This window comes from Rhamphochromis longiceps, linkage group LG9, assembly GCF_057381845.1.
Source record: "Rhamphochromis longiceps isolate RC_006_pf linkage group LG9, R_longiceps_female_GT1.1, whole genome shotgun sequence".
Classification (NCBI taxonomy): domain Eukaryota; kingdom Metazoa; phylum Chordata; class Actinopteri; order Cichliformes; family Cichlidae; genus Rhamphochromis; species Rhamphochromis longiceps.
In genome coordinates, this window is record NC_140565.1 from 704,791 (window position 1) to 730,024 (window position 25,234).

The 25,234-nt window shown below is 43.9% G+C and overlaps 1 protein-coding gene across 2 annotated transcripts in view; it reads left to right on the forward strand.

The window, feature by feature from the left end:
• arhgef4 (Rho guanine nucleotide exchange factor (GEF) 4) overlaps positions 1–25,234 on the forward strand; it is a 98,360-nt gene that overhangs the window by 27,206 nt on the left and 45,920 nt on the right. Inside the window, exon 1 of one of the 2 annotated variants that reach the window (XM_085417950.1) lies at positions 727–1,105. The exons of the other annotated variant lie outside the window; for it this stretch is intronic. Within the exon in view, the coding sequence (XP_085274076.1) occupies positions 838–1,105 (268 nt within the window). The 5' untranslated portion in view covers positions 727–837. Of the gene's footprint in view, positions 1–726; positions 1,106–25,234 lie in introns of those variants that run through there. 2 annotated transcript variants of the gene reach the window in all.

Here is a 25,234-nt window from a genome sequence, read left to right on the forward strand (position 1 = left end):
TTCATATGTTGCACTTCCTTTTTGGTGTAAGTAGAAAGCGTGTCTCTGCAGTTTTCAGTCTTTGGACCGAACAGTTCTGACCTGTTCAGTCAGGGTCCGTTTGTTTCACACCTCTGATATAACTCTCTATATTAAACAGCATCATGTGTATACTATGCCTTATTTACAATGGTAGGAAACCCAGTTTGGCTTAAAAAAATCATTCCTGAAAACCAACAGAATATAGAGTGTGTGCATGTGCATATGTTTCTGCTTTGTCGTATGTTTTGGAGAGCAGGGGACTATATAAGACTGCGGGAGGGAAACCTTAATGGATTCTGCACCATTAGTGAGCCATCCAGGCTATCTGTAGCAGGCAAATGACACGATCGAGATGCAGAAACCCCCCTGCAGGACCCCTACTGATGTGAGCCTGGAAACAGAGTGAGCGATAGGGGGAGAGGGAGATGACTGTGTGATTTAATGTAAGGAAGCGAAGCAGCGTTCAAATTGATAAAGAGAGCAAGAGAAGCAGGAACAGAAAGAGAGGAGACGAGCGCTGTATCACTGGGGAGCAGAGAATCCAAGGGTGGAGTGGAGCGCTGCTACGGCTCTTCTATTCTGTGCATGGGAGGAGAAAGCGGGAAGTTGACAGCTGAAGCTTACCTCAGCAAATACCGCAGCAGATACCAGCCAAAAGGCTACCTCCTCCTCATCCTCCTCCTCCATTGTGCTGTCCGCTTGCCAGGAGAATAAACCATCTACTTAGCCGCTTCTCTTCATTTTCTTTATTTTCTCTTAGTTCCACTCCCCTTTTACATTTCCCTCCACCCCTTGTTGTTGGGTTTCCACACAGGGATGCGGACTCAGCAGGGCTCGGAGGGGGGCGTGCCGCTGCCAGGGGGCAGTTGTGGTAGTAGCGGCAGTGGCAGCTCTGGGCTGTCACCGGGCTCTGAATCAGACGGCGGGAGCCCAACAGGCAGAGGGGTGGACGGCATGGTGGACGGAGGTCTCGGAGTGGGTGTATGCAAGGGTGGAGGTGGAGGAGGAGGAGGCAGCTTGGGCGGCACTTTGAGGGGGGTCCTGTCTCGCTATTGGAGTTTGGAAAGTCTGCACTCCACCACAGGTAAGTGGTAGTGTGTTATTCCGGATTGGATGGGACTGGGTACGCTTTGCGTGAGTGCATGTCGTTCCAGCTGTTCAGCTGACACCCACTGACAGTGACGGTGCAGTACTAATATATTTGGGTGGGCCGGCTGCCGGATGCTTTAGTCATGCAGAGAGAGCCAGAAAATGCCAGCAGCTCTGTGTCCTGCTGTGCCCTTTCTTATGGTCTGAAATGTGTGTCCTTGTCTGCCACACAAAGGGTCTTCGCTGTGGAAATGCTTGTTGCACTTAATGCTGCACTGAACTCTCTGGGCTGGAGCTGGGATCACTGGAATCGTCTGTCTAAACTGGCACTGATGACATTTTTTTGGAAAGTCCCATATGATAAGACAGGCAGAGGGTTGACTTTTATGCACACTCATTTATCTTTGAGAAACATGAATATTTAACAAAATATGGTTGATTCAAACTGTCAAGGTTCTAATCTGATGTGAGAAATACAATTATAGCTTTAACCTTATTATACACACTGTGTTTTATTGCAACAAAAGAGTCTCTGATAATGAACCAGGTGTTATCTTTTTTGGTATTTTTAGTATTCTTTGAGGGGACTAAAAATAGTTCAAGACATGTTTAATAGCCTAAGCATGATTGAAAATATTGACAGTGTTATTAAAGGTTTAGCCCAAAAGTCTGACACACTTGTCTTTGCATGCACCCGCGTTCCCTGTCATCAGTGTGTGTTCATGTACTTTGTACTGTTGTTAAATGCTAAACATGAGCTGCTGATGCTGTGGCATGTAGCCGGGCTCTCCCTCTTCAAAATGGCATCGCGTTAGTTGTTGTGACTCCCAGTTGTTGTCATTCCGGCTTTGTTTGTCCAGCTGTGTGCTTGTGCATGTGTGTATCCGTGTGTATGGCCCAGTTGTTGCTCATGTGGAGCTGACCTAAATCTGTAAACACAGTGACATTATGGGACATGTCTTCATTATAAGAATAAACAGCCAGTGTGTCACGGCTGGCGGAGTGAGCCGTGTGGTGTGGAGGAAAAGGAGGACCCAAAATGCAGCAAACTGATGATACGAGTGAAGTTTATTTACACGGTGGCAGTGGCAAAAACAGGCAATGAAGCATGAGTAATGACAAACCTAAACTGGGAGAAACTAAAGAGCAAACCTGAAATCTTACAAAACGGAGAGCGGAGCAGAGAGACGCAGACCAAGGACCAGGATACCAAGAAACACAGACGAGCCGACAACGAACACAGACCGACACCCACTATATACACACACACACACAAGGTAATCGGGTAATCGCACACAGGAGGGAAGAACAGCTGATCTGAATACACATGATGACTGGAGGACACAAGCTGAACACAATGACAACAGACACAGACTTTCAGAACAAAACAGGAAATCTAGAACCCGAACCGGACACAAGGGGGGAGGACACAGAATAACTAGAACAGAGGGAAATAATCACAAAACACAAAACGCTGGGTCAACGACCCAGGACCATGACAGTACCCCCCCTCCAAGGGCTGGCTCCAGACAGCCCAAAACAAAAACAGACGACCAACCCAGGGCGGGCGGCGGGGGCCCAGGACGGAGGGACCAACACAAGCTCCAGCGAACCGAGAGAATTGTCCAAAACAAAAACATACATGCTGGAGCACGAGAACAAAACACAGTTCAGGAGGCCGGCCCGGAGGCTGACAACTCAGAAGTCCAGGACAGTCCATCTTCTGAGGCCGGCCACGTCGGCGACGTAGATCCATAAGCCGACCGAGCGGAAGGCAGCGGTGGCGGAGTGGAGGCCGTTCAGGCGGCCGACCGTGCGGACAGCAACGGCGGCGATGACAGAAGTCTGGAGGCCGACCGTGCGGACGGCAACGGCGGCAATAACAGAAGTCTGGAGGCCGACCGTGCGGACCAGGCGAAGCTGAAGCAGAAGCCGGACCAGGCGATGCTGACGAGGATGCTGGAGCCGGGCCAGGCGATGCTGAAGACACGAAGGCTGGAGCCGGACCAGGCGATGCTGAAGACGAAGCTGGACCGGGCGAGGATGAAGGCTCGGAGGCTGCAGCTGGCGAGGATGATGAGGCTGCAGCAGGCGACGGCGTGGAAGCCGGAGACTGTAGCGCTGCAGGCGTGGAAGAAGCTGCTGCTGCCCGTGGCGTGGATGAAGCTGCAGCTGGCGAGGATGATGAGGCTGCAGTTGGCAGCTGGACGGGCTCCTCGGGCCCTCCAGCTGACGAGGCAGGAGGCTGGCTAGGTTCTCCTGAACCTCCAGCTGACGAGTCTTGAGGCTGGACGGGCTCCTCGGGCCCCCCAGCTGACGAGTCTTGAGGCTGGACGGGCTCCTCGGGCCCCCCAGCTGACGAGGCAGGAGGCTGGACGGGCTCCTCGGGCCATCCAGCTGACGAGTCTTGAGGCTGGACGGGCTCCTTGGCCCCCCCAGCTGACGAGGCAGGAGGCTGGACGGGCTCCTCGGGCTCCTCGGGCCCCCCAGCTGACGAGGCAGGAGGCTGGACGGGCTCCTCGGGCCCCCCAGCAGGCGAAGCAGGAGGCTGGACGGGCTCCTCGGGCCCCCCAGCGAAAACAGTCTCTGGACCAGTGGGCACCGGGGCCTCTGGCAGGCACAGTTCAGAGCCAGCAGGCGCACGGGCCTCTGGCAGGCACAGTTCAGAGCCAGCAGGCGCACGGGCCTCTGGCAGGAACAGATCAGAACCAGCAGGCGCACGGGCCTCTGGCAAACACAAAGCAGACTGCAGCTGCACAGAGCATCGACTCAGCTCAGGCAGCGACAGCCGGATACAGTCCTCAGCTGGCTTCTTAATCTCCAGGGGTCCAGAGTCGGCCGGGGGCTGGGACCCAGCCTCTGGGGAGGCCCTGGAGTGTGTCACAGTCTCTGGGCTGGCCAGCTTTTGAGGACTGATTACAATATTATGTGGTGTGTCTCTCTGCTTGACATGAACAGGTGAAAAATAGTTCTTTCCGGGTTGGATGGACTTAACTTGTTGTGCAGGAGGAGTTGGTGACAACGATGGCTGAATAGGTGATAATAAGGCGGATGAGTCTCTTGTCAACTGAGCTATTGACTGAGCTATGGATTGTAACCAAGTGTCTAATAGGTCTGGCTGTGACTGTAATGGGAGTGGCTAACTGAGCTAGTGGCTGCTGGGCAGCTAACTGAGCTACTGGCAGGGCAGCCGACTCAAAAAACACAGCCCCGGAATAAACAGACACACAGTCCAAAACAGAAAAAGGGTCCTTTTCACTCACCACAGCTGGCAGTTCCAAAGTCCTAGTCTTCAGCTGTGGGGTGATGCGCCGACGGCGCGATCGTCGCTTCCTCCCGGGCAAAACCTCCGGCGGGCCGGGCAAAACCTCCGGCGGGCCGGGCAAAATCTTCGCCGCCGGGCTGAGTTGGGAAGCGGTAGCGGCTGGTGGGTGAAGGTGCAGTTCGTTGAGTATGAAGTCCTGTGCGAGCGGGTGAAGAGAGTCCAGCAGCCAGGAGTGAGCAGAGATGAGCTGCTGTAGCCTGGCTTCTACAGCGCGGAGACACTCTTCCCCCTCATGCTCGAGCCATAGGTTAACCAACCTGGAAACAGAGTCAATTAGTTCCTCCCGAAGCTCCTCGGGAGGTGCGGATGCCGCTGGGTCCATGTTTGGTCGGCTCGTACTGTCACGGCTGGCGGAGTGAGCTGTGTGGTGTGGAGGAAAAGGAGGACCCAAAATGCAGCAAACTGATGATACGAGTGAAGTTTATTTACACGGTGGCAGTGGCAAAAACAGGCAATGAAGCATGAGTAATGACAAACCTAAACTGGGAGAAACTAAAGAGCAAACCTGAAATCTTACAAAACGGAGAGCGGAGCAGAGAGACGCAGACCAAGGACCAGGATACCAAGAAACACAGACGAGCCGACAACGAACACAGACCGACACCCACTATATACACACACACACACAAGGTAATCGGGTAATCGCACACAGGAGGGAAGAACAGCTGATCTGAATACACATGATGACTGGAGGACACAAGCTGAACACAATGACAACAGACACAGACTTTCAGAACAAAACAGGAAATCTAGAACCCGAACCGGACACAAGGGGGGAGGACACAGAATAACTAGAACAGAGGGAAATAATCACAAAACACAAAACGCTGGGTCAACGACCCAGGACCATGACACAGTGATGTTCTGGAGAGAACATCACTGGCTGTTTGTGAGCTCGCCCTATCTCATTGGCTAAGCAGGGTTGGGCCTGCTTAGAACTTGAATGATGGACCACCTGGGAAACACCACCAGGTGTTTTAAGCTTGGCTCTGGCTTGTGCAATGGAGCAGGTCATTTACTAATCAGAAGGTTGGTGGTTTGATCCCTGGCAGCTCCCAGTCTGTATGGGTAAGATACTAAACCCGAGTTGCTCTCTGATGCGTCCACTGGAGTATGAATGTGGGTGACTGTTAGAAGAAAAAAGCATAGACAGAAAGTGCTTGTGTGAATGAGGCAGGCTCTATAAAGTGCTCAGGTAGAGCAGAAAGGAGATAGGAACCACTCCGGGGTGATTTAGGAAGTATTTATTGTTACTTTTGGACTTGTTGGTTGTCAACAGAATTATTTCTCTTAAAGTATCATGAAGAAATTCAAGAGCTACACAGTACAGAAGAAAAGATTTCAAAGACTTTAAAAACCAAAACTAGTGGGACGTGTTGGAATTGTACTCAAAGATTACTAGAAAGAGAAACTCTGCTTCTGCACAGGAGGCACCGTTAACCCTCACGTTACTAATAATAATAATAATAATACATTTTATTTGAAAGCGCCTTTCAAAACACTGAAGGTTGCTGTACACAGTAGAATAAAAGCAAGAAGTTTACAGAATCATAAAAGCATGAGACATAAACAAATAAAATAGGAGAGTGGAGAGGTTATGTGGGATAAGCTATTGAACGTTGTGTTCATTTGGTGTTAAACAATTTCAAAAACAACCATTCCATTAAGACTCATCATAAAAAACTATAACAATAGATACATTATCACCACTTGTTGTGTTAGATCTTTGTATCAACTTATGTTCTTGTGAACTTTACAGTTTCTGCATGTCTCATTAATCTGAGTTTAACTTTTGGATTATTTTCAGGATCAGTTGAAACATAGTAAACTGATCATCAGAGACCACTGTGGCTGAAAGTTTGCATCAATATTTGTTTTGAAACCATTTCAAGTTTTTATACAGTCACATAAAGTAACACCTGCGTTACTTTTACACCTATTTGTGTAAAGAGTAAATTATCCCCAAACCATACTGCCTTCTGACTCAGCTTGTGACTAAGAGCATAGGAGATGGAGGAACTGTCCCTTGAGACCTCCAATCAGTCTCCAGAACCACAAACCTCTCCTGGTTCTTTCACCAACACTATCAGTGGGTTTCCCAGTATAAACCTACATGTTCCAAGCATAACACATCCTGGCATCACATGTTGCAAAACCTTTATGCCACATTTACACTGCTTGCTTGGCATATACTGTTTGAAAGGGCAGTGTCCCCTAAAGCAACCAGACCGAACCAACTGAACTTCTCTCATCACAGCCATTTTTGTCTTGTTGACCACGACCTGGTCTTGTATCTGTCAAAGCAAATCACCCGTAACAACATGTACATTTTCTGGAGTGACATGATGGCCTGAAAAAATTGTCCGAGTGGACTCTGCATCCCATAAACTGCTGGTAGAGTCATTTCTGGATCTGTACTCACCACTCAAATCAAAGACTCATGCATGCGTTGATGTCTTTCTGACTTACCTCCTCCCAATCATCTTTGTAAAGCTGTTTCCCCTTCAAGTTGGTCAAGTTTACCAGTATGGCTTTGACTCAGGACTGAGTCCAGAACAGTTCAAAGCAGGATGTGATGTCATCAGTCCTGATGACAGTTTCAGTTGAAAGCCTACCTTCATTCTCGGGTGGGGATAAGTTCCCATTCTTTCACTTGAATGTGAGATCAACCTCTGCATGGCCATTCTCTTCATCACTGGATTCCTCCTCATCAATCCTTTCTTGGTCGGGTCAGATTATATTCCGTGTCAACTTCAGCTTCTAAAACTTCCTCATCTAATCCATCCTCATTGTCATCAATTGGTGACCTGGCTTGCCTTCCTAAATCACTTGGTCCGCATGTGGTCTCGGTCTAACCCACACAGATGCTGAGAAATCAGCAAGAGGGGAAAAAAGAAGAAAAAAGGGAGAAAGGATAAAAAAATGAATTAAAATAAGTTAACACTAATCAATACATTAAAAAGGAATTCCAAGGTGGGGCCAAGGTATTTATTTGTTTAACTAAAACATACTGTAGTATTCAAAACATGTGGACATGTGCATGGTTTCAGCCTACAATGAAGCACAGTGTTGGAGATGCAGGGATTCTGGATAATCTCTCAGTCACAGCCATGTAAACTATAGGACTGGGTGACACACCCATGTGGTGTGAAAGTCATTGCCTGAGCTCCCTGAAGCGCACTGTGAACGAGTGGCAATGCTACCCAAAGCCATTTGAAACATTTTCCTTTGAGGTGGGTCCTGTGAATTGTTTTATAAAGTGTAAATAGTAAGTGTGCATTTTTGGTCACAAAATGTTACTGCACATTTCTGTCCAGAGGTCAGCGCTGGAAGAGTACTCCAGGTCACTTCCCCATTTGTATGATGATATACAACACATGATAGATACATCAATATTGGAAAATTGTAGTTTGGAGGTTATTTTTCTGGGGTGAGTGATTTTCATGGTCTCTTCAGTTAATCTGGAGGGAAGTAGTGGATTATTTGTTATGGTAATCCTGGATTTGATTATAGATTGGACATTTTGTTTGCATTCCACCAGGCCGTCAGAGTTACACTAATTGTAATGTAGTTTGTTTTTTTTTAGTGCAGAAATGTAGGAAAGAGAGACTAAAACTGACAAATGGTTGAGGTCAATTTTTCATACAGCACCAAATCACAACAACGGTCGCCTCAAGGCGCTTTGCATTGTAAGGCAGAGCCTACAATAATACACGTTGAGTTGGTTTTGTGCTATATTTACCTGGGTGAAGTGCACAGTGTTTTTCTCTGAGCGTCCAAAAGCCAGTCTGTGTAGGTTGAAGTGTCCAGTTAACTTTATCAAACTCCTCTTTTGCATCTAATGCTAGCATGATTATTATGGTATGGTGTTTAGAGGTAAGTTATGAAGTTGATTAATCTGTCATTTCAGGTTTTCATGAAGCTGGTTTGATTTTGGTATTTAGGTATTTATTTATTTATTGTCATTGTCAAGAAATTGCGTCTGGGGCTTCCATACAACCCAAAAAAAGAAGAAAATAATAAATACCCCCTAAAACCCAAGTGTACATATTTAACCCAGTGTGACTCCAATGCAATAAGACAATCCTTAGCAATAATGTTCGTAGAAATTCAGACAAAGACCTGAGAAACATGACAAAATACAACAATGCAACCCATTCAATATTATTGTACTGTGAGATATGATATCAGATATGATAGTTATCTATTTAAGAAAGAGGGGGGGGGGGGGGCAGGAGGGGGAAGAGAATAAAGATATGATGCACCAATGCAGACCAGTTCATTGCTATTAAGAAGTTGGATATGGTTATTGTCCGTGAGAGGGGGGCAGAGAGTTCTGGATGTATTCATGTTTGGGTAACGTTTTCTTTTTTAGTAGCTAGAGCTTTAGTGATTATTTTAATGTCTGTGTTTATTAATGAGAGAGAGCGATATGTTGGTTAGTTTTTAGTTGGAGAGTCATAATATCGCTTGGTATTATTTGTGTCATTACTCTGTGGGATCATGACAACATGATTTGGTAGAAGTATTTATAAAATTGTGCCGGAAATCCATTGTGATTTCATATTTGGCATTTACTAAGTGCTTTATGGAGTTCATCTATAGTAACAGGTTCATTCAACATGTCTGCTTGCTTTTTGGAAAGTCTGGGTCAATCTAAGTTTTCATTGAAAGTTTTCTACTTTGGGTTGTGGTCAGAAGAGTATAGCTGGCTATAAAAGGTTTTAAATATATTAATAATATTGAAAGTGTTTTGAAAAATCCCATTCACTAAGTATGATTGAGTGGATTGTTGTAAGGGAGTTACTGAGACAGAGAAAGCAATGCGTGAGAGGGATTGATGGAAAAATAAGTCTCTGGATGAAGGGTTGTTTTTCCTCCAGCTGTCATTGAGACCATAATGATTCATATATTGTTTTATGATATCTGTGGAACACCAAAGTCTTAAGCTACCAGGTGAGTGTCACCGGTCGAGTGTGGGACTGATAACTGTATTGAAGTGTCCAGCACTGATGATGTTGGTTGAATTGCACTCTAATGAAAATAGGTTGTAGAAGAAAGATGGGTCATTATTTCGACTGGCATGAATGTTTTATTTTCCTAACCTTCCACCTGGATCAATATGACTGAAGTACGTTACTCCCACAGAGTAGTGTTCTGGTGGAGTGGAAATTGAGTCTTACTAATTTAGAAGATCATCATGTAGCCTGGAGAAATAGTTTGCTGCTTTATAAGAAAGCCCTCCGCAAAGCCAGAACATCTTACTATTCATCACTGATTGAAGAAAATAAGAACAACCCCAGGTTTCTCTTCAGCTCTGTAGCCAGGCTGACAAACAGTCAGAGCTCTGTTGAGCCAACCATCCCTTTAACGTTAACTAGTAATGACTTCATGAACTTCTTCACAAATAAAATTCTTATCATTAGAGAAAAAATTACCAGTAATCATCCCACAGATGTAATATTATCTACAGCTACTCTTAGTACCATTGATGTTAAGTTAGACTCTTTTTCTCCAATTGATCTTTCTGAGTTAACTTCAATAATTACTTCCTCCAAACCATCAACGTGTCTTTTAGACCCCATTCCTACAAAACTGCTCAAAGAAGTCCTGCCATTAATTAATTCTTCGATCTTAAATATGATCAACCTATCTCTAATGATCAGCTATGTACCACAGGCCTTCAAGCTGGCTGTAGTTAAACCTTTACTCAAAAAGCATCTCTAGACCCAGCAGTCTTAGCTAATTATAGGCCAATCTCCAACCTTCCTTTATATCAAACATCCTTGAAAGAGTAGTTGTCAAACAGCTAACAGATCATCTGCAGAGGCTTATTTGAAGAGTTTCAGTCAGGTTTCAGAGCTCATCACAGCACAGAAACAGCTTTAGTGAAGGTTACAAATGATCTTCTTATGGCCTCTGACAGTGGACTCATCTCTGTGCTTGTCCTGCTAGACCTCAGTGCAGCGTTCGATACTGTCGACCATAATATCCTATTAGAGCGATTAGAACATGCTGTAGGTATTACAGGTACTGCACTGCAGTGGTTTGTATCATATCTATCTAATAGACTCCAGTTTGTGCATGTAAATGCACTACCGCACTCCTGCTTTACAGGTGAAAATAGAGCAACAGGAACGCTGAGTCTTTGACTTTATTTATTTTCTGCTGTGTTTTACTTGCATCTATTTGAAAGACTGAGTGTAAACACAAAAAATATTTTATTTTATGTGCTGGAATGTGCAGAAAATAGGTTTAAGCAACAAAACGCTGCAAACCACAACACAATTAAATATAAATTAAAATATGAAAACAAAAAGAACATGCACATTCTCTGTCATATGGACGTGCATGAATAAACTTTCTGAATCCTTTATCATCTGCAACTGAAAATAGTTGTGGATGATTACTATACCTTTCTAATGTGACCTTGTTGTCCCTGGCTCTCTCTCTCTCTCTCCCTCCCGCTCTGTTCCTGTGCTACTGTGAGTGTAACTACCGCCCCTCCCCCCTCTGCCCAGCGCAAAGCACAAGGCTGGCGTGCAGAATGAAGCGGGAAAAAAGTGCGAGAGAGAGAGAGAGAGTAAGAAAAAAAAAAACACGTGACGGCTCGTGATAAGGAGCCGGCTCACGTCGTTCATGTCAAAGATCTGGCTCTAAGAGCCGTTTCGTTTGTGACCGACACATCACTACCACAGACACAAAGCCCTGACCTAAACCTTACGTTTCTTCAGTATAGAGATTGACAGACCACGTGACTTTCGCGCATTGCATGCCGGTAACTCGTGGCAAAACAATCCAAGTACCGCATCAAACGCAAGCATTTGCAGCACCACAAAACGTTCATTCTTCGGTTCCAATAAATTCTTGCTCTTTCTTTGCCCCCCAAAATGTTATGTACAAAACGTGTACAATGCCGGTCCGTACAAAGACAGACTTGATGAAAAGTCAAAGAAAAGATACGAGGAAAAAAATCAAAGGAGTGAAAGTGTTAGATCCTTACGAGCACACAGAGGGACAAAAGACGTTAGCGTGCTGCCTTAACTTTCACCACGCTCATATTTATAATCATACGGTTCTTGGAGTGAGTGCATACACTCATGAAGTTTAGTAACTTCAGGTCACTGCAACAAGCCCAGGTACAGTTTACCGACGGATGGGTGCAGGACCTTGAAATGCACCGTGTAGAAAGTAAAGACCATCGTACGTATCATAAGTTTACCAGTCTCACAAATCTTCGTCATAAATACACATTCGTTAACCGTTTATTAATATAACCTTTGAGCTCAACGGTAATTAATTAGTAGTGGAAATAATTTCTGGTAGCATCACAGAAATGTAGCAGTAACAATAATACTGTATGCTGTAATCGTACTGGGCAATTAGTGATACAAAAAACCTGTTTTATCCTGTGAATAAAAGTATATGTTTTTGTCAATGTACCATAATAACAGAAGCGAAACGCAATATTGTGTCAGGACAATTCACTACTTATGCACAATAAACAAAGGAGCATAGCGCGACAATTTCTGTTCAGCGCCAGACTTGCTTGTAACCTATATCACCAGTTATGTTATGAAAAATGACGCATTAACTACAACAGCAGACTGACCTTCGTGTAAATGCTTGGAGCAGACTAACCTGTGAGCTGGAGGGTTCTGGGACGTTATATTTGGTCTTTGAATGGCTGCAATCCAGTCGCGTCTTTGTTACTTCGGAAACATGGCTCGAACAATTTCTCTTCAACGACGTAATCCGATAACAACCGATCTCTTTACCCGTCGGCTTCCCGTGGCTGTCATGCGACCGGCTATTGCAGTTAATAATACAACATCTTCTTGCCATTTTTGTGTTTCTTTTTATCGCTGTGTAACTGATTTCAATTGAAAGCCTGCGTGCGCTAGTACCTCTTGCCACGAGTTCCCAGAATCCTTTGCGGTTTTACCCCTGAGTGACGTCACATTTTCAATCTCTATATCTGATGCCTAATCCTAAACCACTTTTACCAATCTGACCTGTTTTCTTCTTGTACCTACCCTGTGCTTTGCTACCCCAATGAAAAAAAAATCTCAGAAAATGCCAGAAAAGAGGTTGTGTGTAAACAAGTCTTTGTCCAATCTTTGCACTCATTCTCCTCTTTTGTGTTCCTGTGAATTAAAATAATGCCAGGTGGCAACAGTGTGGCACACTGTAGCATCCAAGCACACACTGGCAACTGTTCTCATCCATGAGCAAGTGAGGGGACGGGGGAAAGGATGTCTAAAAGCATCCATCACAAAAATGGGAGGCATGGTGCTTTCTGGGAAATAGGTCACCCTTAAAACAGCCATTTAGCCTGAGGTGTTTTTGTGCACTACTTGTTCTGAAGTTACTTATCTTAGAGAAGGATGAGGGGACAGTGGACACAAATAGATAAATGCATCAGTTTTATTCATTTGTTACCGATTCTCTTATTATTACTCATTACAGTAGAATGTGACATAGATAACGTAAACAGCATATATTCAGTAGCTATTTTAACTGAGTCTTACTTTTCTCCACGAGATCTGGTTGAGCCCATTTTGTTGCTGATTAAATGAAACAGTCTCTCCAAAAGTATCTGCTATGGCTAATCACCATTAATGTAGTTATAGCTATAGTATAGCAATAGAAACTTAAATTGTCTGCTATTTAATATGTTATTTTTATGTTATGTTATTTTTCTATTTTTTGGACTTATGCCAGACGGATGGACAAAGAACGATAAATATTTGTTTAATATTTTACTGGCAGCAGGCAAAAAGAGCCATCACAAAAACTTGCTTTCTTCTGAGAGCCCAACTATGAACATGTGGATGGACATCACAATGGACATTTACATGATGGAGAAAATGACAGCAGATGTGAACTATGATGAAAGAAATGGATGGACTATATAAAAACATGCAGGCCAGATTTTGATTTTGACTGTGTTAACTATTAGAGGATATATTAGTTATATTAATGGAAACAAAAACTCCCTACATGCCTTTTTTTGTATTTTTATTTTATTTTTTTTCTTTCTGTTTTGCTTCTTTTTTTTCTTCTTTCATTCCTTTTGTATGGATATTTTAGTTGTTTAAAAACAGGAAAAAAAGAAAAATACATGTAGTAACAAATTGCTGAAGTTGATGGTATTGTACAGTGATTCCTAAATGTCAATTAAAAAGAAGTTATTTTTAACTGGTGTGCTGACTTAGTAAAACTTTGTTAAACTCTATTTTCTAAGTACACAAAGACACTAACGTGTTTTTTTATTATCACATGCCATATTCAGTTGCTTGCTTCTCATTTTACACTTTTAATCATGTAATAGTTCATGTCTAGGTTTTACAGGGTGTTCTGTGACTGCTCATTAAAAAACAACTGATTTTAATTTGCCCATTTCCCTTCCAAAATCTTCTCTTTGGATAGCTCTGTATGTCTGCACAGCTGGTATTTTTAGTTTTTAGTTCTGCCCAATTGCAAATAGATACGCTCTATGTGTTTTCCTCCATTGTTTCCAACTGTTCAACTTTAAATTAATCTTCGGAAAAGGAACTAAATTATGTGATGAGCAAAGATTTTGTTGGTTTGGCCAAAAATCTCCTTTCTTTTTAATACACCGTGTGGTGGTAAATGCTATAGTTTAAGTGTTTTGCACTTGTGGCTGTTTCTGTGCAACTCTACACTGACAATCTGCTCTGTGGTGCATCAGTTAAAAGTGAGAAGGATGCTCCTGGTCATACTGCTGAACTAATGTGTCATCGTCCACTGACATAAGCTGATGACTGCTGTCTGTTTAGTGTTCCCCTTGGTACAAAAACACAAATGTTTATATTCATGTGATCAGAGCAGGACTTTTACAGAGTGATAAAAAATACCCAAGCTTTAAAAAGAACTTTAAAAACTTTTTCACTTTTACGAAGGTTAAAACAGTAAAATTCAAATCTCTGTATTTGATTTGAGAGAAATGAGCCAATGAGTCAGTAAGCCTGACTTTCCAAGCATCTCTGGCAGGAGGGTCCCCTATCCCCCACAAGACATTCAACATCTGCTCTGGGTTCCTGGCTGGCTGAGGCTCTGCCGATCCCTGCACCCGTTCCAGCTCCTCGGGTGGAGACAGCAGTTGCCCAGCATTTGCCGGTGCCTGTTCCGGTGTCCAAGGTCAGAGCAGCTGTGACCCGGCCTTCTCAAACACCTGTACCTACTCCTCGCATGGGAGTGGCTGGTTTCCGGTCTGCTCTGCCACCCATGCCAGTCCCTGAGGTGAGGCCCACCAAGACACAGCTGACCTCCGCACCTATATCTACTCCTCGGGTGGGAGTGACTAGTGTCCTGCAGGTGCCTGCACCCATTCCTATTCTCGCTGGAGGGTCGGCCGAGCCCATCCAGCATCCTGCTGCATTGCCTGCAGCTTCACCACCTGCTGCGTCCGCTGAGGGCTCTTGTGAGTTTATTCAGCCACCTCCTGCTCCACCACCTGTGGCTTCCACGCCGTCGCCTGCTGCACTACCACCTACTTCTTTGCCTACTGTTGCCATGGCGCCATCTGGTCTAGCTCCAGCGCCCGTATCTGATCCTGCCTCGTATGGTCCTGCCTCTGCCAAGTCATGTCCAGCGCGCTTGACACGCCAAGCCACCAGAGGATTTCTGTGCATGTTTACACCACCATCGACCGCCTGCCAAGCCGCCTGAGGGTTGTTGTTGTCCATGTCCAGCGCGGCCTGCTCATCCACATCCACATCCAGCGCGGACTGCTCGTCCACATCCTACTTGTCCATGTCCAGCACACCGTCGCTGGCCACTTCCTGGCTGTCAGCTGCTTCCAGGCGGCCAAGCTCCGGACCTCTTTAGTTATGGACTCTTGTGCTGCTGACCTCCGGGTCGGTCCCCTGAACTGTCTTCTTGGGACTCTGTTTTGTTTCCTGTTTTTCTTTGTTCAGTGTGTTTAGTTTTACTCTTCCACTGTGATGTTGTTATGTTCATTTGTGTCAGCTGTTTCCCCATGTGTTTCTGCTTCCCCTGATCACCTCCTGTGTGTTTGTTTTCATACATTCCTTGTCAGGTCATCTGTTGTTTCTTGCCATGTTTCCAGGTTTCATCTCCAGGTTTGTTTAGGTTCATGTCAGGGTTCTTCATGTTGTTTTTTAGTTCTCCCAGTTTAGGTTAATATTTAGTTTTGCATCAGTTTGCCTTGCCTTTTGTCTTGCACCTTTTTAAAAAAAAATCTGCCTTATTAAACGACCTTTTGTTAATATCAAGTTTTGTTCCACGTTCTTTTGTGTCTGCATCTACTATTCTCAATTCATACAGTCCGACTACAGTCCGATACCGACTGTATACAGTCATACAGTCGGTACATTTATTTATTTATTTATTAACCTTTATCTAACCAGGAAGATCCCATTGAGATTAAAAACCTCTTTTTCAAGGGAGACCTGGCCAAGATAGGCAGCAGCAAGTGTCTCACAGTTACAGAAATTACTCAAACACAGGCAGCAACAACACACATGCAACAATAAGTGAAAGAATACAAATTAAAAAAAAATAAAATTCAATAAAATTCAAATAAAAATAAAAAAGTCAGTTAAAATGACAATCAATCTAATTGAAACAGTTACATGTTATGGACTTGGCCTCAAGGATTCGTAGTTTAGATTTAAAAGCACTTAATGAAATGAATTCAGTCATTTTCCTTCTGCAGTTTGTTCCAGGCCAAGGGTGCTAAATGGACAAAAGCTCTTTTACCAAGTTCAGTTTGGGCAAATGGAACAGAAAGCAACAAGTAACCATGCGGACGAAGAGAATACTGACCAGCATGTTTCATTACAAGCAGGGAACATAGATAAGAAGGCAGCAACCCAAGTATCGCCTTATATATAAAACTGTAGAAATGAGAGTTCCTCCGACTTACCAAAGCAGGCCATCCTACCTGAGAGTATAACTCACAGTGGTGAGTCTGAAATTTACAGTTAGTGATGAACCTCAGAGAAGCATCTGAGCTGCCTCTGAAGTCCCACAGGCTACCCACACCTGATAGGACTCCTGGTGGCTCCCTTCACCTCTGGTGTCCACCATTTGGTTTGGGGGCTACCACCACGACAGGCACCAACCACCTTGCAGCCGCAGCTCAGTGCAGTGTCTTTGACAAGGAGGTGCTGAACATGTTCCCAGTCTGAATGCTGTTGAAGCTCTGCTGGAGGTGTGCATTGAAGATCTTGCAGACCGGGGCCTCTGTCAGGCATTCTCAGTGTACCCTCACTGTACGTTTAGGTGCACCAGGTCTGTACAGTATCCTCCCCCGCCACCTGATCCAACTCATCACCAGGTGGTGATCAGCTGACAGCTCAACCCCTCTCTTCAATCGTATGTCCAGAGCATATGGTCGCAGATCTGATGATGCAATTACAAAATCACCCTGCGTCCTTATGGACACCCTCATATTCGAACATGGTGTTCTTTATGGACAAACTGTGGTTTGCCCAGAAGTCCAGTAACAGACCACTGCTCGGGTTCAGATCTGGGAAGCCGTTCCTCCTAGTCACGCCCCTCCAAGTCTCACGGTCGTTGCTCAGGTGAGCGTTGAAGTCTCCCAGTAGGACAACAGAGTCCCCAGGTGGAGCACCCTCAAGCACCCCACCCAGGGACTCCAAGAAGGTCGGGTACTCTGAACAGTTACCCACTTATACCTCCAGGATAAGTGGGTGAAGATAGGGACTTCACCAAACTAGAAGAGGATGTTCTAGCAAAATGCTAAACTAGCCAAATCTCCACAACAGCTACCCATTGTGGACCATAGTAGATCACAACTGTAGCCTCTCTCCAGTGTAGAAATACTTCCTTCCAGCCTTACCATTCAGGAAATGTAGAGTAGAGGAGCTAGGAATCGACCACCTCCTGAGCCACACCCACCCAATGAAGGGATCATAGGCTCTGTAATGAATCAGTAAACTGTGTCTGGGTCCCATCAATATGGTTCTACACTGCAGAAAATTGCAGTTTTTTATTTAATAAAAACTAGCTAATGTCACAGGTCCATCAGTAATGTGTGTCTTATTTATTCCTTCATATTTTTTTAATATCAGTAGCACTATTGTTTGATGTAAATGTTGCATGACATCACCTGGTCTAGTTGTTGGACAACTAACACTCAAGTGGCCTTTAGTGGTCTTCTCCTATGTGGATTTCACCTTTGGTTGCAACCTGCACAGTAATACAGACAGATTCCACCTCATAGACGCACCACCATCAGCTATGTACCGTCACTCACCTCTCCATGTCAACTCAGAAAATTACCTGATTGGATAGTGGGATTTTCAGTAGAGACAAAGAATCCTAGTATTCCCTTCATCAGACCTAATTATTTTTGCATGATATTGAGATTTAGAGCATCCTTATACTGGGACACGTGTTCTGATAAATATTCTTATGAACAACAAGACCAGTCTTTGTCACGGCGAGGTGCGCCGATAAGTTTAGTTTACAGGACCCAGAAGCAGACACTGAAAGGCGGAGTTGCTGGCTGAACAGAAGACGATCCTTTAGTTGGATGTTGGCACATGAAAAAGCATGAAGCTATGAAAACTAAGAAAACTGTGAACACTCAGAAAACTAAAGGACTAAGAAACTCAATGAAAATACTATGACAAACTATGAACACTGAGTAAACTATAACGAAACACTCTGGGGAAGCAAACAGACGACCTGACAACGAAACATAGAAAACAGAGGACTTAAATACACACATGAGGTGACAAGGATGAACATAACGATGCACAGGAAATGTAAACTCAAACACAATGACATGAAAACTGGACTTTCAAAATAAACAGGAAAACATGACAAGACACAGGCACGACAGCATCAACCAGAAACATGACACATAAGACACAATAAACAACAATGGGAACATTAACACATGGGAACACCGCTGACACACATGAACCTAATAACAGGGCAGGGGAAGGGAAACTAAATACAATGAACAAAGAACATACTGGACTCTTACAAAATAACACAGGAAACATGATGAGGCAGACAAACAACATGGGCTTGACACATGAGACATGAAACACAAAGGGCAGGTGAGCCCAAAGCCCGGGGAAAAGGGGAAATGAGGGGATCAATAACAAAACTGAACCACTTGGGGTTTTACGGGAGCTAGATGAGCTTAACCCAAACAATAAATGACAAAACATGAAGCCTCAAGTTCTAACTAATAATACAAAACAAGAACTTAATATTTCCCCATACTAATAAAAGAAATAAACAATATATCAAAATGCTGGGTCACAGACCCACCCCATAAAGACCTTCCAGGTAACAACCTTTAGTTTTAAGTTGGGGCAGTTCTGGGGTGCTCCTTTTTGGGGTGAAGCCTTCTGTGTAGTAAAACACCATCTCATCAGGATATGGTCTCTTGGGAGACTGTCGAGTACGTGGGAAAAGGCAAATATGTCAATGTGCTTAATGTTGCAATATGACACAGAACGAAAAGAGTTTGACTTAAACAAGATTAAATTGGCATTAAAAATTTGGTCAGATATGGAACACGAAATCCCTCTTAGGAGTTTTAGTGAGATTGTCTATATGTAAGTCAACCAGCAAAATAACATTGAAAACCAGAAGAAACTCATTGGAGGAACTCAGAAAATGAATTTGAAAAGTCATTATTTAGCTTGGGCAGGCAATACACTGTAACATATATAGGAGTAGTTGGCCCACTGATTTGTAAAACGATGGACTCAAATGAGGCGTACAGAAGAATAGTTTTAGATGATCCTTTCCATTTCTTGTTGTAAACTACCACAACACTGCGACCACGGCCAAATGCGCAGGGCTGATAGGTGTAAACTAACCAAGCTACACCATGTCACTGGGTTGGTGTCAAGTCAGTCAAACAAAGAAAATCAAACTTAATGACTGGCCAGGAGATCACACAGTAGAAGCCCTTATTGGTGAGCGAATTCACATTAAATAACCCGAAGGAGAGTTTCTTTATCTCAATTGTGGCATCAGCCGACCAGGTCGGGTCAGCCGGGACACTTGTTAACAGTCTAACCAGGTCTATGTGGGGATCAAAGGAAAATAGACCAGAATTGTTGTATTGGATTATGATCATGATAAGTTCCAACGAGATCCTCGGTGAGTGTATTTCTGACTGGGATGACGTAAATAGAATGAAGCTGAAGAAGCTTGGCTGTTGTGTACTGAAATACAAATGTCAGTGGGTGGAAGATGGCAACCAGTGCCAGCAAGCTCCACGGGAACACTCTGCCATTTCACATCATTAGATTTTAGAGGTTTCCAGTTGCTGAAGGCATGGTGACAGCGACAGAATAAAAATGCAATAAAAACGATCAAAAATCGGATGGCAATTGATGGCTTACAGAAACCATTCTCAAATATATGAAAAGACACTTAAGTGATACAATATTAGAATTAAAATAAGTCCACAGAAAAGTGGCAGGGGGTAGCACCAGGGTTCATTCAATCAAATTATACACCTGTGTCATCACAGTCACCCCTCAGTTAGCTTAACTGCCACTGTTACTGGTACCAACTGAGACACCACCACTCAGTTGGTATTTGGGCTGCCTGCCGAGTGCTAACTGTTTACAGCTTTTCTTGTACAGTGTTTGTGGTTTCGTATGAGTACCAAAATTAAGCAAGCAAGCAGAAATCTCATGGCTGTCCCTGTCGCCAGCAGTCCACAGCAAGAGCAGAATGAGGCATGTCACATTTACCTGGGTTTTGACCACACATTGACTGAACCTGAAGCCTGTGCAATTTGTTGTCAGCTCCAGCACAAGACCCTAGAAAGATGGGTGACGTTTGTGGAGAAATTACTGGGAAACATGGCTATAGCACGGCATGAAGCTTTCCTTTCTAAGTGTAGGAACTTGGGTTTGTCTGAATCCAAAGGCAAGTTGATGTACCTGCATCTGACTGGGCTGAATGAAGTATGTTGATGGGTTAGAAGAGGGTGAGCTAGAACTAAGCAAGAATGCTAGCTAGCTTCAGCTGAACTTGACAATCACCAGGATGATGATGATGTGCTGGACATCCACGGTTTCTCGGAGGATGAGCTGCAGAGCCTGTCATTGACTCAGTGTGCCACTGCCCCAGCCAGCCAAGACACCATATTCGTTGTTCTGATGTGAAGCAGAGGAGCTGCAGGTGGACTGGTTTTCTTCCGAGTCAGTTCAGAAAAAATCATGGTTGAAAGCCATCTTGGGTCAGCTGTAGCTCAGGAGGTAGAGCAGATCATCTGCTAATGGGAAGCTTGGCGGGTCCATCCCTGGCTCTTCCAGTCTGCATGCCAAATTTCGTTGGGTATGTCCCCAAGTTGCTCTGTAATACATCCATCGGAGTATGAATGCATGTAAATGTTAGTTAGAAGCACTTTCACAGAAAAAGCATAGAAAAAAGTTCAGATGTGAATGTGTGAATGAGGCAAGTTGTGTAAAGTGCTTTGAGTGCTCAGAATGAGTGCATTATATAGTCTGTACCTCCCTATGTTAGCGGAGCCTTTGGAGCAAGTTCACCATCATCACTGTGCCCGGGTATAGACATCGAATCCTGAGGTGTTTCAATGATCTACTGGTGTGTGTGTGTGTGTGTGTGTGTGTGTGTGTGTGTGTGTGTGTGTGTGTGAGTGTGAGTGAGACAGAGAGAGAGAGAATCACATTCAGTTTAACATCAGTGTGTTTGCGTCCTTGCACACTTTCTACTGTTCCTGTATGGCTGAAAGCACAAAGCCAGCAAACAGCTCAGCCTGGCACTTCCTTGTACATACTGCACCTCCCCCCTCCATCCTCTCCCTTTTATCCTGCCACTCTGCTTTGCTTCAGTTGGTCAAAGCATGGAAGTCTTTGTCAGAGTTTTGTTTAGAGAGTTCAGATTCCCTTCATTTATGTGAAACAGCGAGGGACTGTGTAGACTTTGTTTTCGTTTGTTCTGTAAAGTTTATTACATTGTAATTTATTTTTTTCTTCACAGGGAACTTAATGTAGCTTGGTGTCCCCTTATTTAACTGTTATCCTCAAGGCTCTTTAGACCTAAGATTAAGGCTACAGTTAGGGTTCACATGTGCCCCCAGTAGTGAATTTCTACCTGTAAAGCACATAAAGAAAAATATCATAACAGAGTAAATGTAAGGTTGAAATGTATGTAAGGTACTTGTTTTTGATCTGCTAAAATATATACTAACCCTAAGTCTATGTGTAGACCCTGTTTTGTTCTTGTACAGCAAGTAAATAAGTATTCAACATGTCCCCAGTTTTCTTGTAAATATGCTTGTATTTATTGTATTGCCTTGGGATATTGTGTCGCATACTCGATAAGAGCTAAAACAAATTGATATTCCTGTGCACTCCAGTAAAATGGCCCGATAAAGTCCATGCTGATGCGCTCCAACGAGGCCTCCATAAAAGGTAGTGGTCACAAAGACACTTTTGGAATTGCCACCTAGTTCACCAGTTTCACTTTGTCCATGTGGCCCCTTGCGGGCCAGGTGCAGTGTCTGTAGCTACAGCAGAGTAGAAAGTGTTAGTAGAGACAGCGGCCATCGGTCTGCCATCCCTGGCCAGTGACCTGGAGCCTCCTACTTGAGGCCAGGACTGGCTGACTGTCTGCCCACCACCCGAAACGGCGGCCCCAGCAGCTCCCTCAGCTGAGCCACAAGATGGTCCTCTGCTAGCATTACCACCATGCCTAAACTGGTGAGCTGGTGACAGCGGACCCACTGGGTGGTGCCAGCTGGAAGACACTGACACAAGTTTTTTTTTCTTACCTGTTGACTGAAACATATTCCAATTGTAGTTATATAATGCATAGAAACTGCATTAGACCCTTTGATTATAACATATATAACATTATACTAGGTTATCATTATATAAATATCATAATATCTAGATAGTTAATAATCAGAAAAAGAAAAAAAGTGATGTGAAAAAGTGCTTTTCCCCTTCCTGATTTCCTATTTGTTGTGTTTGTCACACTTAAATGTTTCAGATCATCAAAATAAATGTAAATATTAGGCAAAAATAACACAAGTAAACACAAAATGCAATTTGTAAATGAGGGGGTTTACTATTAAGGGACAAAAATCCAAACCTACATGGCCCTGCGTATAAAACAGTGGCCACCCTTAGCAGCAACAACTGCATTCAAGAGTTTGCGATAACTGGCAATGAGTCTTTTACAGTGCTGGGGAGGAATTTTGTCTTTGCAAAATCATTGTAATTCAGCCCCATTGGAGCATTTTTGAGCAAGAACTGCTTTTTTCAACTGTTAGCATCTCAATCAAAGTCAGGACTTTGACTAGGCCACTCCAAAGTCTTCATTTTCTTTTTCTTAAGCCATTCAGAGGTGGACTTGCTGGCGTGTTTGGATAATTGTCCTGCTGCAGAACCCAATTACACTTCATCTCGTTTAAGTTTAGGTGGACAGCAGGGTTCCATTTACTGCAGTCATCCAGGTCTTTAGGCAGCAAAACCACCACCATATTTTACTGTTGGTGTGTGGTTATTTGTCTGAAATGTTGTGTTATTTAATGCCACATAAAAAGGGACACAAACCTTCCAAAAAAACTCAGCTTTTGTCTCGTCAGTCCACAGAATATTTTCACAAGAGTCTTGGTGGGGTTTTTTCAGTCAGCAGTGGTTTTCTCCTTGAATTCTCCCATCGATGCCACTTTTGCCCAGTCTCGTTCTTATTGGTTAATTATGAACAGTGTTGGGAAGGTTACTTTTAAAATGTATTCCATTACAGATTACAGAATACATGCCCCAAAATGTATTCTGTAACGTATTCCATTACGTTACTCAATCAGAGTAACGTATTCTGAATACTTTGGATTACTTAATACATTATCATGCTGTTTACAACTACGTGAATGCACTATTGCTGTGTGATTTATTACTGTTACTGAAGGTCTGTGGCTCTGAACCGTAGTAAAGGGACCTCTGACTAATACGTCGGGTTCGTGTCGGGCTCGTAGCTGAAAACTAGCTTTACTTTGTTGTGTGGGTCAACTTTTCTTGCGAGAGACAGAGAGAGGCGTTGAAAGGCTGCTCCAACAGAACTTATTGTTTCAGAGGAAAACAGGAACACGGTGTACAGTCGAGTCTTAATAGCTTACTTACAGCTGGGCTCGTCAGGCTCTCTTTTTGGTTGCAGTGGTTATTATTATATTTACATGCTTCCAGCTCCCGTTTCTGCTCGGAGACAGCTCGAACTTTTCCTTTTTCTCCCTCCTCGCTCACAGACACATAACGGGTACAGCAGTCCATTCTCCCTGCAGCACGGACTACACTGCCTATGATGCTACATTCTTTAGAGCTATGCCTGTAGCATTCTGCCTGTTAGCTTAGCACACCACCAACAACAAAAAGGCGCTCTCTCACCCAGCAAACACAGACAGAGAGCGAGAGCGTCACCCTGTAACCATGGCAACCGTAACGCTGCCGCCTGGAACTACAGAACGTAGCTGTCAAACAAAACCCAAACAGTCCTGACCCGCGACAATATGAAACAGGAAAGTACCGCAGTGTAATCCATTTATTTCAACTAAGTAACTGTATTCTGAATACCACCTTTTTAAACGGTAACTGTAACGGAATACAGTTACTCATATTTTGTGTTTTAAATACGTAACGGCGGTACATGTATTCCGTTACTCCCCAACACTGATTATGAACTTATGACCTTAGCTGAGACGTGAAGCCTTCTGTTCTTTAAGGTTGTTCTTTCTTTTGTGACCTCCTGGAAATGTCCACTGTTACAAACTACAGGTTTGTGGCTAAGAAGAATATCCAGTCTGCCTCAACCTTGGTAAATGTTCTTTTGCATGTGACAGTGTTGCTTTCTGTACTACAAATGTTCTGAGGGTAACCTGGCAGATTGTTTTTAGGAAAGGAGTTTACATAGACTTTCCACCTTTTCAAAGAACTAGTTGGAGTTTGAAGTAGATTTCAAGTTCATTTTCAGTTGACTGATGGTCCTTGAGTCCAGCTGCTGGTTGATATGGATAATATGATACAGTCTTTAAGATAAGATGTGGCCCCAGTATTCAAGCTCTCATATGTAAGGAAAAGGATTTTAAGTTTGATTCTGAACAGATACACAGTGAAGCAAAGCCAGTATGGGAAAAATATTGGCGTGTCTCTTTCTAGTCACTGTCAGTACGCTCACTGCAGCATTTCAGATCAAATGAAGGGTTACCAAGGAGTAGGACAGCCTCATAATAAAGTAGCCCAACCCAGAAGTAATAAATGCATGAACCAGTTTTTTAGCAACACACTGAGATTTGATCCAAAAAAGCTGATGCTTGTTCATCTGGATGTGGTGTTTTCAGTGTGAGAAAGGTTTCATCACTCATCCAAGTGACTTCTTCAGTCTCGACTGATTGCAGGTTTCCCCAACCTTATAAAGAGTACAAGAGTACATAAACACTGTGTTCAGATGATTAGAATCAACTTTTTGGGATTTGTCTGTGAAGGTTCTCAGTCATCCAGGTCATTGTATTCTAAGAAGCTTGGAAAGAAAAGCGTCTGGACTTCTTTAAGTTGCTTGAAGACGTTTCACCTCTCCTCCGAGAACCTTCTTCAGTTCTAGGCTCAAATGATGTGGAGTCCCAGATTTAAGCCCTGTGGGAGTTTCCCCCCAAAGAGAGACAAAAGGACCCCCTGATGATCCTCTACCTAATCACCTGAGCCAAGGTGTGAAAATGGGTGTGGGTCACAATCAGCCAGGGTTTAGGGTGAGCTCATTGTGAAACCTAGCCCCACCCTATCA